Raw genomic sequence first — 13,896 nt, 5'->3', positions numbered from 1 at the left:
TGACGCCTTCTGGGCCTGTAGATTTCCTTATAGGAAGGTTTTTAACTGAATTCAATGTCTTTAATAGAATAAGGGTCTTCAGGTTATCTTCTTGAGCAAATTTTGGTAGTTTGTGGTTGCTGTGAAATGTTTTCATTTAATCTAACTTGTTGAATCTGTTACAGTGATGTTCATTATATCCCTTTGTTACCCTTCCAATGTCTGTAGGATCTGTAATGATGACTTCTTTTCATTCCTGATGCTTGCAGTTTTTAACTTTCATTCTTGGTCAGTCTGGGTAGACTTTACTGATATCATTGATCTAGTCAGGGAATCAGCTTTTGGTTTCATCAATTTTGTTTAATTTTTTTTAAGATTTTATTTATTTGTCAGGGACAGAGAAGGAGAGAGGGAGAGAGAGGGGCAGGCAGAGGGAGAAGCAGGCTCCCCACTGAGCAGGGAGCCCGACATGGGACTCTATCCCAGGACCCTGGGATGGTGACCTGAGCGGAAGGCAGACGCTAAACTGACTGAACCACCCAGGCGTCCCTGATTTTATTTTTCTGTTTTCTATTTCATTGGTATCTGTTCTTTGTTTTCTTTATCCTATTTGCTTTGGGTTAGTCTGCCTTTGCTAGTTTCTTAAGGTAGAAACTTAGATCATTGATTTGAGACCTCTCTTTTCCAATATAGGCATTTAATGTTATAAATTTTGCTCTAAACACTGTTTTAGCTTTGTCTCACAAATTTTTATATGTTATGTTTGAATTTTTGAGTTTGAGATATTTTCTGATGTTTAACTAACTACACAATGATTCCTAAAGATTTCTTCTTTGATTCATGGATTTTTAAGTTTGTATGTGTTTTTTTGTTTTGTTTTGTGTTTTTAAATGTTTGTGGTTTTTCCAGGTAACTTCTTATTTTGGTTTCTGATTTTGATACTGTTGTGGTCAGACTGCATATGTAGTATGATTTCAGTCCTCAAATTTGATACTTCTTTTATGCCACAGAATATGGTCTGCTTTAGTGAACATTCCATGACTATTTGAAAAGAATGTGTATTCTGCTATTGTTGGGTGAATTGCTCTGTATGTGTTGGATAGATCAAAGTGGCTGCTAATATTTTTCAAGTTTTCTGTATCCTTACTGATTCTGTGTCTAGTTTTATCAGTTATGGGGAGAGGACTATTGAAATCTTTCATGGTAATTTAAAAAATTATATTCTTTCAAATTTAACGAAAGTAGATGGTTATGATGTTAGATGACTGAGAGCTGTAAAGGCTAAAGTAAAAAACCATTTTAGGGGAATGTTTTCTTAATATGCGCTGGATTCCCGTAAACTTGTTTTCCATTGCCAGTCCTGTCGCTTTCTACCTCAGCAACACTGCTGAGCTTATCCTTTGGATCCAGGTACTACAAACTTCTTGTAGCTATTGTGGGGAATTAAATTAATAATTAATTACATAGAATTCTCTACTGTCTGATCTCCAGTGGACAGTAACTCTTGAATACCTAGAAATTATTTTTGTATTTTTTTAACTTGCAAGTGAAGATATCAAATATGTATTTTAATCTTTGGCGCATTGCATTTGTTAATTTCTTTTTTTAATTTAACCCTTGGCCTGCACCAGGTTTTCTCTTTGTGTATCTTTTTCTGTTGCTTTTATTGGAGCCTTAATTGAGCATATCATGCCTTGATTGTGTTGTGAAAAGGATTTATTTCTTGTCATAATTTTGCTCACTTTACAATAAAGTATTAAAAAGGTAAGAGTGTTGGTACAACAGATACACTTGCAGCAGCTGTAAAATCATCCCACATTACTTCTCTTTCTGAAAGTTGATGTGTTTTTCTTTTCTTTCAGATAAATCGAGAAAGCTGGTGTACGATAAAGCCGTGCCCTGATACAGCACCTCTCTTGGCCCCTACACAGAGCCCAGGTGAGCAGGGGTCTTCCAACTTCCAGACGCTTGAATAACTGTGACTTAAATCTCCATTTTTTTACACTGCAGTCCCCGTCTGATTACAGACCTCTTTTGGATACTGTCCTTCCTTACTGTGCCATGCAGTAAGTCAGAAGAGAGGGGTATGTGTGATTTGAGTTTGTAGGCATTTTGTCTCAACTGAGACTATGTAGTGTCCTAGAATTAACCTAAATTTCATATAAGTAGTGAATCTTCACTTGTGGCTTTCTGACTCATCACTTCTGTGAAGGCAACTGTGCTGTGCACATACCTAGGATCGTGGTTTCTCAGTCTGATAAAACTATAAATATTTATTGAGAACTAATCCTGTGGCTCTCCATTTTGGCTGCACATCAAAGTTATCTGGGGAGATTTAGAAATACACTGCTGCCTGGGTCCTGCTCGCAGAAGTTGTGATTTAATTGCGCCTAGGGTGTGAGCTGGACCTCAGAATCTTTGAAAGCTCCTTTGGTGACTCTACTGCATAGCCAGGATTGAGAACCCTAAACTTTGAAAGTATTGTCCCAATTGAGCCTTTCCTTAAACGCCCATGAGGTGTTAGTAACAACAGGTGAGGGTCAGCTGCTAAGACCTGGCTTGTTAATGACACAGCGTATGACTTGTGGGTAGTTAAGATGCCCGTCTTTTTCCCCAGGTTTAGCCACTAATTCACAGTGATGTAAGGAAAGTTCCCTAATGTCTGTGCGCTCTATTGTCTCCCATCTCTCAAAAGTTACTAGCTCTCAGTGGGGCATGTTGCCTGAATGAGATAGTGCGTAACTGTAAGTCCCTGGGCCTGTTGTGAGTGCCGGTAATTTGTACCCTGGGCTCTTGAGTCGACTTGAGTCAGCAACACCTCTGTTCACCTTTACAGGTTTTACTGACCTGCTTTAAAATTTATTGAATCCTCACTGACTGGTAGTTGTGGATGTCCTGCGGTAGTATTAAATCGAAAGACAAACTTTCCAAATCCTGTATCTCCCAAGAGCTTTCCTACTGATTCTCAACTCTTTGACTTTATTCCAAAGGAAGTATTAGAGACAGAAATGAAAAGTGTTCTTCCCTAGTTTTGTCTCACATGGAGGATATTATGCTATAGTTGTGTTTAGGGTCCCGGCATGTTGTAAGACTGACCCTGTTCACAGATTTAGCTGACACTTAACACCCCATCCAGCCCCCTAGAATCTTCTACTTAAAAGTATACTACTTACTGTATCTTCGTTCCTTGAGCTGTTCAGGGTGTTTTCTGAAAGTATAATGATGCCCAACCATGCAAGCAGTGAAACTGTCTTAAGTTTCTCCTCATGCTGGAGTTTAATTTACTCATTTAAAGAAATGAATTTTGAACCCCTGAGCATTTTCCCCAGGACATCCTCTTGGATTTTGTTGACAGTGTCTGCTCCATATTCCAGCCCCAAGCATAACTACTTTGGTGTTTTTAGAGTGGGTCTTTTTAACTCTCTAACAGCATCCAAGATCTGGATTTTGTTTTGGAGCTTCAGACCTGAGTTTTTGATCTTAGCAAATTTTTGGGTGAGTTCTAAGCCCTCTGGATCTTAGAGGTTTCATTTATGTTACAAACACAGCTCAAGAGAGCAATAGTGTAAAACCAAGAGGGATAACATGTTTTAAAATCACTTTGGATATTCCTCCATTATGGATAAATACAGATTTATTTAAGTACAAATAAATACCAGTGCATTATGAGTAGCATGGTTCAGCAAATGCCAGTGAACGCTGCTGGTGGTTTTTCCTGTCTTTCTTTGCCTGCTATAATTTGTTTGCATATATATAATTTTAGACCCAAATGACTACACAGCATCTTAAAAATGACACGTTTTCCTAGCTTTTAAAGAAGTTAATGTCTCAGGACACAAAAGTTTATAGGTAGGTTTATATACGAGTCATAAAATAGGACTGACCCACGTCAAGGTAATGTCCTTACCAGATACTTGCACAGTGTAGGTTAATAACGAAGGCTTGACTTCATTAGGTGTGTTTGTCACACACCTGCTGTGTGCAAGGGGCAGGGCTCTGGTTACCGTTTTCATAAATTCCTTCTAACAGTCTCTATAGCTGTTTTAGGGAGGTCCTGGTCATCCCATTTCACTGGTGTGGAAATGAAGGCTTAGGGGTTAAATGACTTGTTGCCCGGGATCTTTCTGCTAAAAGTCAGCGGAGGGAGATTTAAGCCAGACAGGACGGACTCTAAAACCAGTCAGTGCTCAGTGTTCTTGCTTCTACCTGCATGTGTTGCTCCCCCTTATTCATTAGGAAGAGGGCTGGTAGGAAGGCCTGTGACACGAGGTGGGGATTAGCTTTGCCTTTAGGGTCCCCTCATTTGTGGGGTTTCATGATGGCTTAGGGTCTTTTTCTCCCCCTTGTTCCCTGTTCGCTTACTCTTCTCCCCCCGCTGCCGGCCCCCAGCTCAACAGTTAGGATTGTATCACGCAGCGGAGTCGTCCTCCAGCTTGATTTGCTGGCCCAGATTTATTTTCTGGGTGAGCTATTCCTACCGGGGCTGAATCTGGATCTTCCCTGTGAATTTTCCATTAGAACGTCTTGAATTGGTTTGTTTTCCAGTCTGGACTTGGGACGTGGTCTGTTTGCCTGCCAGCTGGAGAGCAGCAGCTCAGCATAGTTGCTGTGACAGCCCTTTCTTTTCTTGGCCAGCCCCCTGTTTTCCCCTCAACCATGAAATGGAGTTTTTGATTTTTCCAAGTGGGGAAAGGGGGAGAAGTAGAAAGGTCACACACACCAACTCCACCTAAGTTAGTACATACTCTCCGAAATTGGTGGCGGGAGGCGTGGTCCAGAATACCCATGATTTCCAGTCTTTTAAAGGCAGGGCTAGTCCCATTGAATGAAACACTCAGAAATAGTTTGGACCAACCAAGATTGAAATAGACTAGGGTCTTTTTTTTTTTCCTTTAATGAAACATTTTCAGATTAATCTATGGGCTCCCGGTGGCATCCTTTGTGTACTTCTATGTTGGAACTGTCTCCACATATGTCTGCTTCTATTACAAGATTGTAAATTACCCCCCACACATACACAGACTAAGTATCTCTTTTTATTTGGATAATCCCCAATACCTAGTCAAATACTAACTGACAGAGGAGGTAATTTTATGGTCAAGCAATTCATGACCTGTATACCAGTACAGTGCTTCTTTGACCCTTCCTCTAAGATTCCCAGCTAATCCGGGGCAAAAAATTTATTAATGATCAATAATTAGCTAATTCAGATAAGAAGAAACTTTCTTTTCTCATCCTGCAGTGTGCAAGCACACGTGCGCGCGTACACACACACACGTACAATTACTGTCCAAACATAGACCCTGAGAATTTAGGGAGACGTTGGGGGTTGCCTAATCTCTGCCTCCCCTTCTGTGTATGCATCTTTTCTGAAACCTCTTGACAAAGTCATTCAGCCTTTGCTCCACCCCTTCTGGTGAAGTGACGGGTTACTTTCTGAAACTCCCAGCCCATTGCCCAGAAGCCTACTTCTAGCAAAGCTCTGTGGCTTCCACACAGCAGGGTTTTTGTTCTGCCTCTGGAACAGCGCACAGCAAATCTGCAGCTGCCCTTAGACACATTTTCTTCAAGCTCCTGTGCAAGCCACGTGGTTCTCGAGTGTTTCCACTGTTGTGACCTCATCACCATGCATGCATTTCTGTTTACCACTGTTCGACTTTAAATGTTACCTAGGGACAGACATCATCCTGTGGGTGCAGTCTAACTGTCACGTAATGGTAGGACTGTCTCCATTTTGGACTTGGGTACACTGTCTATTAATAGAGTCTAAAGCCATCGGTATTTTTTGTTTTGCTGTCACCTAATATCATCAGCTCCTCTTGAATCTGCTTTCAACCAAAACCTCCAGGTGGCGTGCTCATGAGCTGGTAGCCCTCTGAACTGTTGTGTCCCTCGTCGCTTAGTATCACTTGCAGAGTTGATATATGTCTGTCTGAATCCCATATAAAAACGCTAACCGAAATGGAAATGCTTCACTCTCCAGACTTCTTGAAGGAGGTTGATATCTACCCACTAGCTGACTTTCTTTGGGCTCTTGCTTTTACCGCATACAAGTATTTTTAATTCTTTTGCTTCCAGGTCTTATGTCCCTTTATGTTTACAGAACTAATAGGAGAAAGTGGGTTAAATACCTTGCTAATTTCAGTGTACTGAGTGTTTAGGATTCCTTGATCTACAGCATAATGTTTCTGTCAGGGCCCCCTCTGTCTGATTCACCAGAGTCCCTAGGATAGTTACTGAACTGAAGACAGATTCTAGACGATAACATTTCTCTTTAGTGCATTATTCCCCAATGTCAGGTCTGTTTAAGGTAGAAGCTAAACAATTATATTTCTGTTATTACTCAATAGACCCCATAAGTGTAGTATACTGACATTTGTATTAGATATGCTTCCCCTCCTTTATTAATCCTAGTGTTTGGCTAGGTAACAAGTTTCCAGAAAGAACTTAAGTCTTAGAAATTTGGCCATAAACCCTATCACATAGTTTCCTAATAAAGGACATCTGATTTTAGTAGCAAAAGAAAATATTTTCTAACTACCAAGAGGAAAAGATTACCACTTAAATACCTAAATATAGATGGAATTGTGGTTCTAAATTACCATTTTATCTTTTGGTGCCTTTGGTTTACATGGCAAACTCATGGTTGTCTTAGAGTAACAATCACCCTAGAATTGGAATACTAGAGTTAAAAAGCTACTAATCTGACTGTGTCCTTTACAGCTGCTTAATACTGGAAGGAGGGGACGTTAGTTGGTTGACTTACAAGGTGAATTGCTGCAGTGAAAAGGTATCGGTTGAACGTATTTTCTTCCTCAGAATGTGAGAACTTCCTGGATGTTGGACTGGGCAGAGAGTGTGCCTCAAAACAAGGAGTCCTCAAAAGAGAATCCGGCAGTGACTCTGACCTCTTTCACTCACCCAGCGAAGAAGTGGACAGCATCATCTTCCCCAAGGTACTATCCGCCTCAGTATGCGACTCCTGCCGACCGTACTGAGCATCTCCAGCTCTGTGTGATCCTGGAGAAGAAAGTGTCCTCCCTTCCAGAGAAGGGAGCTCCAGGTGTCCGGGGCTTAGAAAAAGGCATCGGCCGCTTTATCCTCTGTAGAGTTGTGGCTGGTTACACACAGGCTTTGACGCCTAACGAAATGGGAGTTTCTTTGGTGTGAATTAAATCAGAGGAAGGTGAATGCTTTTCAGTGGGCAGGAAGGGACCGCAGCTCAGACTATAACACGTCATGTGTATAAACTAACCGTGGAGGCATTTCTGATTAATGTGTTTAGGCCTGAAGCTCGTTGCCCAGCTTGGTGATGTCACCCCTCCTCATCTAGCCTGCTTAATTGGAACTTTCTAGATCTCTGCTGGGGAACCCAGACTGTCTTCTCCCCGGTGAAGAGCCAGACCCAGGCACATGAGTCACCATGTGTTCTCATATAATCTGAGGCTCTCCAAGGGGTCGGGGGATGGGGGCGGTTTGCTTTCTTTTGCTTATGTTTGTATCTAGTAGCAGCGAGTTCTGTTTTGTCTCCTGAGAAGCAGAATAGCGGGCTTTCCCACAGCAGGATCCGCAGTGGTACTCAGTCATACGCCACACAGTCATATGCCACACGTGGTTGTCTTAATTGCGAGGGGGCGAGGGGGCGAGGGGGCAGAAACACAGCAACTGTAAGCACGCCTTTATGAAGCTGTCCCATAAGTTACGGGAGAGGCTTGGCATCCTGGGATTCTGGGCTAGCGCATATTTAAAGCCTCTGTAAATGTCCCCTCAAACACTTTCTTTTCACTTTTGTCCAGTGGCTGTCATGTGCCCATTTGGCCTTCCCTGATTCTTTTCCACCATGTTCCTTTTCCTTGTCCTCACTGTCTTCCGGGAGGGTCCTTGGAAAAATTCATGGAACTTCAGGATTCCTGTCATTGTTACTCGTAGCAAATTGATTCAGTGGGTTCTGTAAAGTAAAAAAATCTGCACCCTGGGAAAATCTCTCCTCCTTTGAGGTGATCTAGAAAGAGGGAAATCATGATTTTCTTTTTTTTAAAAATAATAGAATTTGGGTAATTTCCACTGTGACTTTGAGATTTTCATTGTAAGGACTTCTGAACCATCCCCCACTGCCAAGAGGAATGCCATTCTGAAGGGGCATGTCTCTCAGAATATTTTACTTGTGTCTCAGATAAACAGATGATATCTCTTAGTTCCCGCTTCAGAATCGAATCACGGACAATCACGGAAACTGGGTCATGAATACACAGGGATTTGTTGAACATTTATGTGTGTCTGAAATTTTTCGTAGTCAAAGGTGTTTTAAAATTGAGGAGTCTTCATTAAGAAAGGCTTGCTCCCTCCTAGGTGTATGACAGCTCGTCCCTGGACGCTACCATGTCTGCGGAATGGTAGTGATTTCTGCTCACTAAACCCAGTGATTTTCCTAGCTAAAGAGAATTCCAATTTCCTGTGTTTTGCGTCCTTACTCAGACTGCCAAAAACATTGAGGAGATTGTTCAGACGAATGGCTGGTGCTCGATTGGGCAGTTTTTTCAGGATGACTAGACAGATAGAATTGCTAAGAGTTGGAGCATAGTCCCCAGAGCAACTTCTACCCACATTTTGTACCGCAGTGGCTCAGAAAAACCAGAAACGGTGGGTGCACCGTCATCTCTTTGTGCGAGCACGAGAATGTCGCATGGCCTGGGGCGAGACCTGGAGGGTTCTTCCTCTTAGCTCTTTCCACTTTCCCAAAGTTGGTTGTGACCAGGAGAGGTTTTGCAATAAGAGCTTCCTCTAGCATTCCTAAAGCCAAGGGGTTGCGTACGAAAGGAAAAGGGGAGAGCGGAGGGCAAGAGAGAGACAGGCTCATACTTAACAAAGTGGTTACTATGTACTCAACCCTGAACCGAATTTTTTATAATATATGTGATCTCATTTCGAGCTCCCCACAACCCTGTGAGGTGGGTGGTTTTATCCTCATTAAACTCCTGAGGGAATGCGGGCTCTGACTGGTAGAGAGGTGTCGTCCGGATTACTCAGCTGGTAAGTCACAGTCCTGAGATCGTACGTAGGCCTGACTCTCAGATCTCTTCCCTGTCTCGATCTCCAGACACCTGCTTTAATAGCCAGTGATTTATACAGAAGCAGGGTGGTGTCCCTCCCCGGCTGCCTCAGTGGACAGCCACACAGCGTGTGCTGTGAAACTGCACCCTGTCCTGGAGTGCCTTCCCCTCTCCCGTCTCTAAAAAATCATCTCTGGGCAAGGCGTCACAACATTCTTCTCTGCGCACCATGAGTAGTACGTTAGGTCACTTCCTACAGCCGTGTGTGTGACTCTGGCCTCACAGAGGTCTCTTCAGCCTGCAGTGTTGGTCACAAACCCTTTGTCTTACCCTTCAGTGTCCATCCAGCCTGCCTTCCAGTAAATATGCCTCGGGTGAGAGGAGCTTCCTGATGACTCTTCTGAATATTTGCTAGTTCTAAGGTCGTCATCTTCTCCATAGATCAACAGCATAAAATTCAGATTTTTTTTTTTTTTAAGATTTAAGATTTTATTTATTTACTTGAGAGAGAGCACACGAGTGGGGCAGAGAGGGAGAGGGAGAAGCAGGCTTCACCACTGAGCAGGGAGGCCAGTGCGGGGCTCGATCCCAGGACCCCAAGATCATGACCTGAGGTGAAGGCAGACACTTAACCAACTGAGCCACCCCAGGTGCCCCTAGGTTCTGTTTTTAAAATAGGAAAAAATCCTGGACTTTTTCTTGGCACTAGCAAAGAAAGAGTAATCATAAAATACATAATCTCGGCTACCCTATTATCCAAAAGGCTAATTGAAGTCCACGAAAATATTGATAGTCGCTCTTTTCCCAAGGAGAATTAGATAAAGCGCTCACACCTTGTTTTTTTCTCCAGGCTGTAAAATGTATCCACAATTGAGAAAATCAGAGTAACTCCCCTAAGATGCTAATAAGTCTTAAGGGAGCACGCTTCTTTTCTTATGCTAGTTTGCTCTCAAGTACTCGGTCACCAAGCCAAAAAGTTTTTAGCCTCTCAGGGATAAAAGTAGCTATACTTACAGAACCCAAATTCAAAAAACTTTATTATTTATGCACAAGTATTGAAACTTATTATAATTTCAGAACTGTGAAGCAGCTCACTATCACATGCTTAAGATTCTTAGACAAATTATTGCACACAAATGGATTAAACAGTTGGCACATATTAGGTATTTAAAACATGAGCTGTTATTTGCCAAAGGCACATGACAGAGTGCCTTGTGTATCATAGACAACAATTTATAAATATTTAATGAATAAGTTATTAAAAATTAAAGGACTGGTATTTTAGCAATATTAAACATTCCTTCAGGTGCGGTAATGGACAGAAAGTGTGTAGTTGTTTTTATATTTATATATACATATGTTACATAATGTTTACCTTTCTCTCTATACCTATACATTACCAGTCCGAGGTGATTCTTGGTTAAGAGAGCCAGTCGGGCATTTTCCCCCAACATTTTATTGAGAAAATGCTGCAGCATCCACGGAAGTTGGAAGAGCTGTGCAATCCCCCACCTGGATTCCACCATTACCTTCATACCCTTGCTTTGTTACACACCTGTGCAACTGTCCTTCCTTTTTCTACTCACCAGTTAGTGCATCTAATTTCTTTAATGCATTTTTAAGCAAGTTACAGGTAACAATGCACTTTTACCCCTAAATACTTAGAATTCAGTATGTGTTAATAGAGTTGTTTTGTTTGTTTGTTATAAATTCTCCACACAGTGAAATGCACAGTTCGGTGACTTTTCCCTCGGCTTTATGAGTTATAGCGGATAAAAATTGTACATATTTAAATGTACAAGAAGATGCTTTGATAGTTATGAAATGCTTACCACAATCAGGCCAGAGGTGTCTGTCACCTCACAGAGTTACCTCTTTGTGCAGGTGGCAAGAACACGTGAGATGCACTGTCCTAGCAGACTTCAGTCCACAGTGCGTCGTTAGTAACCGTGGTCGTCATGCTGTCCATTGGGTCTTCAGAATTTATTCATCTCCTAACTGAGAGCTTGGGCCCTTCGACTAACATCTCGACATTTCCCCCACCCTCTGGGGAAGCCCTCTTCTACTCTCTGTTGCTAAGAGTTGCCATTTGTGGTTTCCATATAGAAGTGAGATCATGTAAAAGTTGTCTTTGGCTTATTTCACTTAGCGTGATGCCCTCAGGGTCCTTCCATGTTGTTGCAAATGGCGGGGTTTCCTTCTTCTTCTTCTTCTTCTTCTTCTTCTTTTTTTTCTTTTTTAAACTCTGAGTAACATTTACTTCACCTCTGCAGCTGTCTGTGATGCGTAAGCTGCTTCCACGTCTTGGCTGCCGAGAACATGGGAGTGCAGGTACCTCTTCAAGACAGTAGCTCTATTTCCTTTGGATATATACCTAGAAGTAGGAGATTGCTAGATTCTAGAGAACAGTTCTAGTTTTAATTTTTTGAGGAACCTACATGCTGTTTTCCATAATAGCTGTACCTTAGCGACTTTTAACAAATCCATTCATCTTTATAACCCAAACCTCCATATGGATCAGGCTATTACCTTCACTTTGGGGAGTTTGGTTATGCGGCTTCTCAGTCTGTCTCCTCTTCAACCCCCTGGAGGCAACAACTGTTCCAATTTTTTTCCCATCACAGGTTAGTTCTCTTTATTTCAGAACCTCATACAAACAGAATATGAATGTTATTATTTCTACTGGGTAGACGAGTGGAACTGGTAGATGATATGGCAGGTATAAGTTTAGTCTTATAAAACGTGGCCGGACCTTTTTCCACAGTAGTTGTATCATTTTACATTCTCACCAGCAGTGTATGAGAATTTTGGTTGCTCTGTGTTCTTATCAACATGTATAATTGTTTTAACTTTGGCATTTCTGGTGTGCGTGTAGTGGTAGTTCATTACCGTTTTGATTTACATTTCCTTGACAACCAGCGATAATGGTAAACACGTTCTCATGTGTTTATTGGCCACTTGCATATCGTCCTTTGTGGAGTGTCTGTTCACATTTCTTGCCCATTAACAAAAAATTGATTTGTTTGTCTTTTTGTTGTTGAGAAGTAGGAATTGTATATGGTATCCTGGATACCAGTCCTTCATTAGATTATGTTTTGCAAATATTTTCTTGCAGTGCATGGCTTCCCTGTTTGCTTTCATAAACATGTGTTGTACTAAATGTTTAGAATTTGGGTGAAGTGTATAATGCATCCATTTTTTTTATGGCTGTTGCTACCTGTGTCCTGTCCTGTTCCTGATTTGTCTGCCCCCAGTCAAGATGTTTTTTTTTAGGACATTTATAATTTTGGCTTTTACATGTAGGACTGGAGTCCATCTTAATTTTTTAGAACATTTTTATCACAGATCTGTTGTATATAATAATGGGACTGAGTCCTAGCTGTACTTAGAATCATCTGGAGAGCTCAAGAAGAAGAAAAAGAATCTGGCCCTTTCCCCAGACCAGATAAATTAGAATCTTATTATGTAGCCTCACTGGACCTCAGTTGTCTCGTGTATCAAATGAGAATAGTACCTACTAAGTCAAATTGAAAAGAACAAATACATCTAAATCACTTAGTGCGAGCCCCCCATGTGGCAAGTATCCAGTAAATAATCGTTAATCACATTTATGGAATAGTTGCGTTGCACGTACACCCAAGTAACAGCCATTGTTTCCCCAGCTTTATGTAGATAGCAGCAGCATTTAATTTAGCCTTTCTCGTTAACTTTTATTTATATCATTATTTTGTAATTTCAGTTTCCCTAGTTTATTTTACCTTAAATTAAGCAAAACAGTATCCTTGGGTCACTGCCCCCCAGAGTCCAAGCTGTCGGACAGGGGCTGGATCTTGTGGACAAGCCTTTGTATTACTCACTAGGCCCATTTTTTGGTAAGTTTTCTCTTTGATTCCTAGAGATCTTTGTAAGCCTGATCACTGTTTGCAGATTTTCAAGATGGCATAAACTGTAAGGAAAAAGAAGCTGTTGGTAGCCACGATAGTTTTTGTATGTGTTTCCATCCTCCCATATGCAGGAGGAAAACCATTCAGGACAGCTCACAGGAGGAAAGGCTCGTGTGTCAGTCTCAGCTCTAGACTCAGCTGTCTTACTCCCAGTGCACTCACTTTGGCACAGTCAAGCACAGCTCCCAGCCACCCCTCCTCTCCTGTGTCTGTCTTTCTGCGTCTCTCTTCCTTCTCTGCCCTAACCCACTCCCAGTACTGCATCTTAAGGGAAACAAGAAAATAAAAAACTTGTATTTAGCAGAGAATTGTATTCTGGCCATCTGCCTTTAAGGGAAGAAAAACTATATATATATATATTATATATATTTTTTTTTCCCTTAAATATACGTGTATGGATGTTTCTTAAATACATTAAATGACTTTCAGGAACTTGGACTGTTACTCCTGATTGTCTGGAGGAACAGTGCCAGGGCATCAGTTTAACTAGTACATTTGATTCACATAGAGTCAAAACCAGGTTTTTAAAAATGTGCTAGTTAAGTTGATCCCATGGCACCTTTTCTGCAGACAATCAGGACTAATATAAGTCTCTGAAAGTCATTTAATTAGCAGACTTTTTTTTAAAAGATTTTATTTATTTATTTGACAGAGATCACAGGTAGGCAGAGAGGCAGGCAGAGAGAGAAGGAAAGATGCATGCTCCCTGCTGAGCAGAGAGATGGATGCGGGACTCGATTCCAGGACCCCAGGATCATGACCTGAGCCAAAGGGAGAGGCTTTAACCCACTGAGCCACCCAGGCGCCCCAATTAACAGACATTTTAAGAGGAAAGACTTCTCCAAAGAAACACCCAACATATAATTCAAAAACTGTTTAAGAATGGCTTCAAATATTAGGCATGGAACATTCTGTTATGTGAC

At 41.5% G+C, this 13,896-nt stretch overlaps 1 protein-coding gene across 1 annotated transcript in view; it reads left to right on the top strand.

Moving 5' to 3' along the window:
* Nucleotides 1-13,896, top strand: part of AKAP13 (A-kinase anchoring protein 13) — a 113,624-nt gene that overhangs the window by 16,491 nt on the left and 83,237 nt on the right. Inside the window, exons 3-4 of the mRNA XM_080807551.1 lie at nt 1,842-1,917; nt 6,799-6,935. Of these exons, the coding sequence (XP_080663677.1) occupies nt 1,842-1,917; nt 6,799-6,935 (213 nt within the window). The remainder of the gene's footprint in view (nt 1-1,841; nt 1,918-6,798; nt 6,936-13,896) is intronic.

Source organism: Martes martes (genome assembly GCF_963455335.1).
Source record: "Martes martes genome assembly, chromosome: 7".
Taxonomy (NCBI): domain Eukaryota; kingdom Metazoa; phylum Chordata; class Mammalia; order Carnivora; family Mustelidae; genus Martes; species Martes martes.
This window is presented reverse-complemented; position numbering and strand designations above follow the sequence as displayed.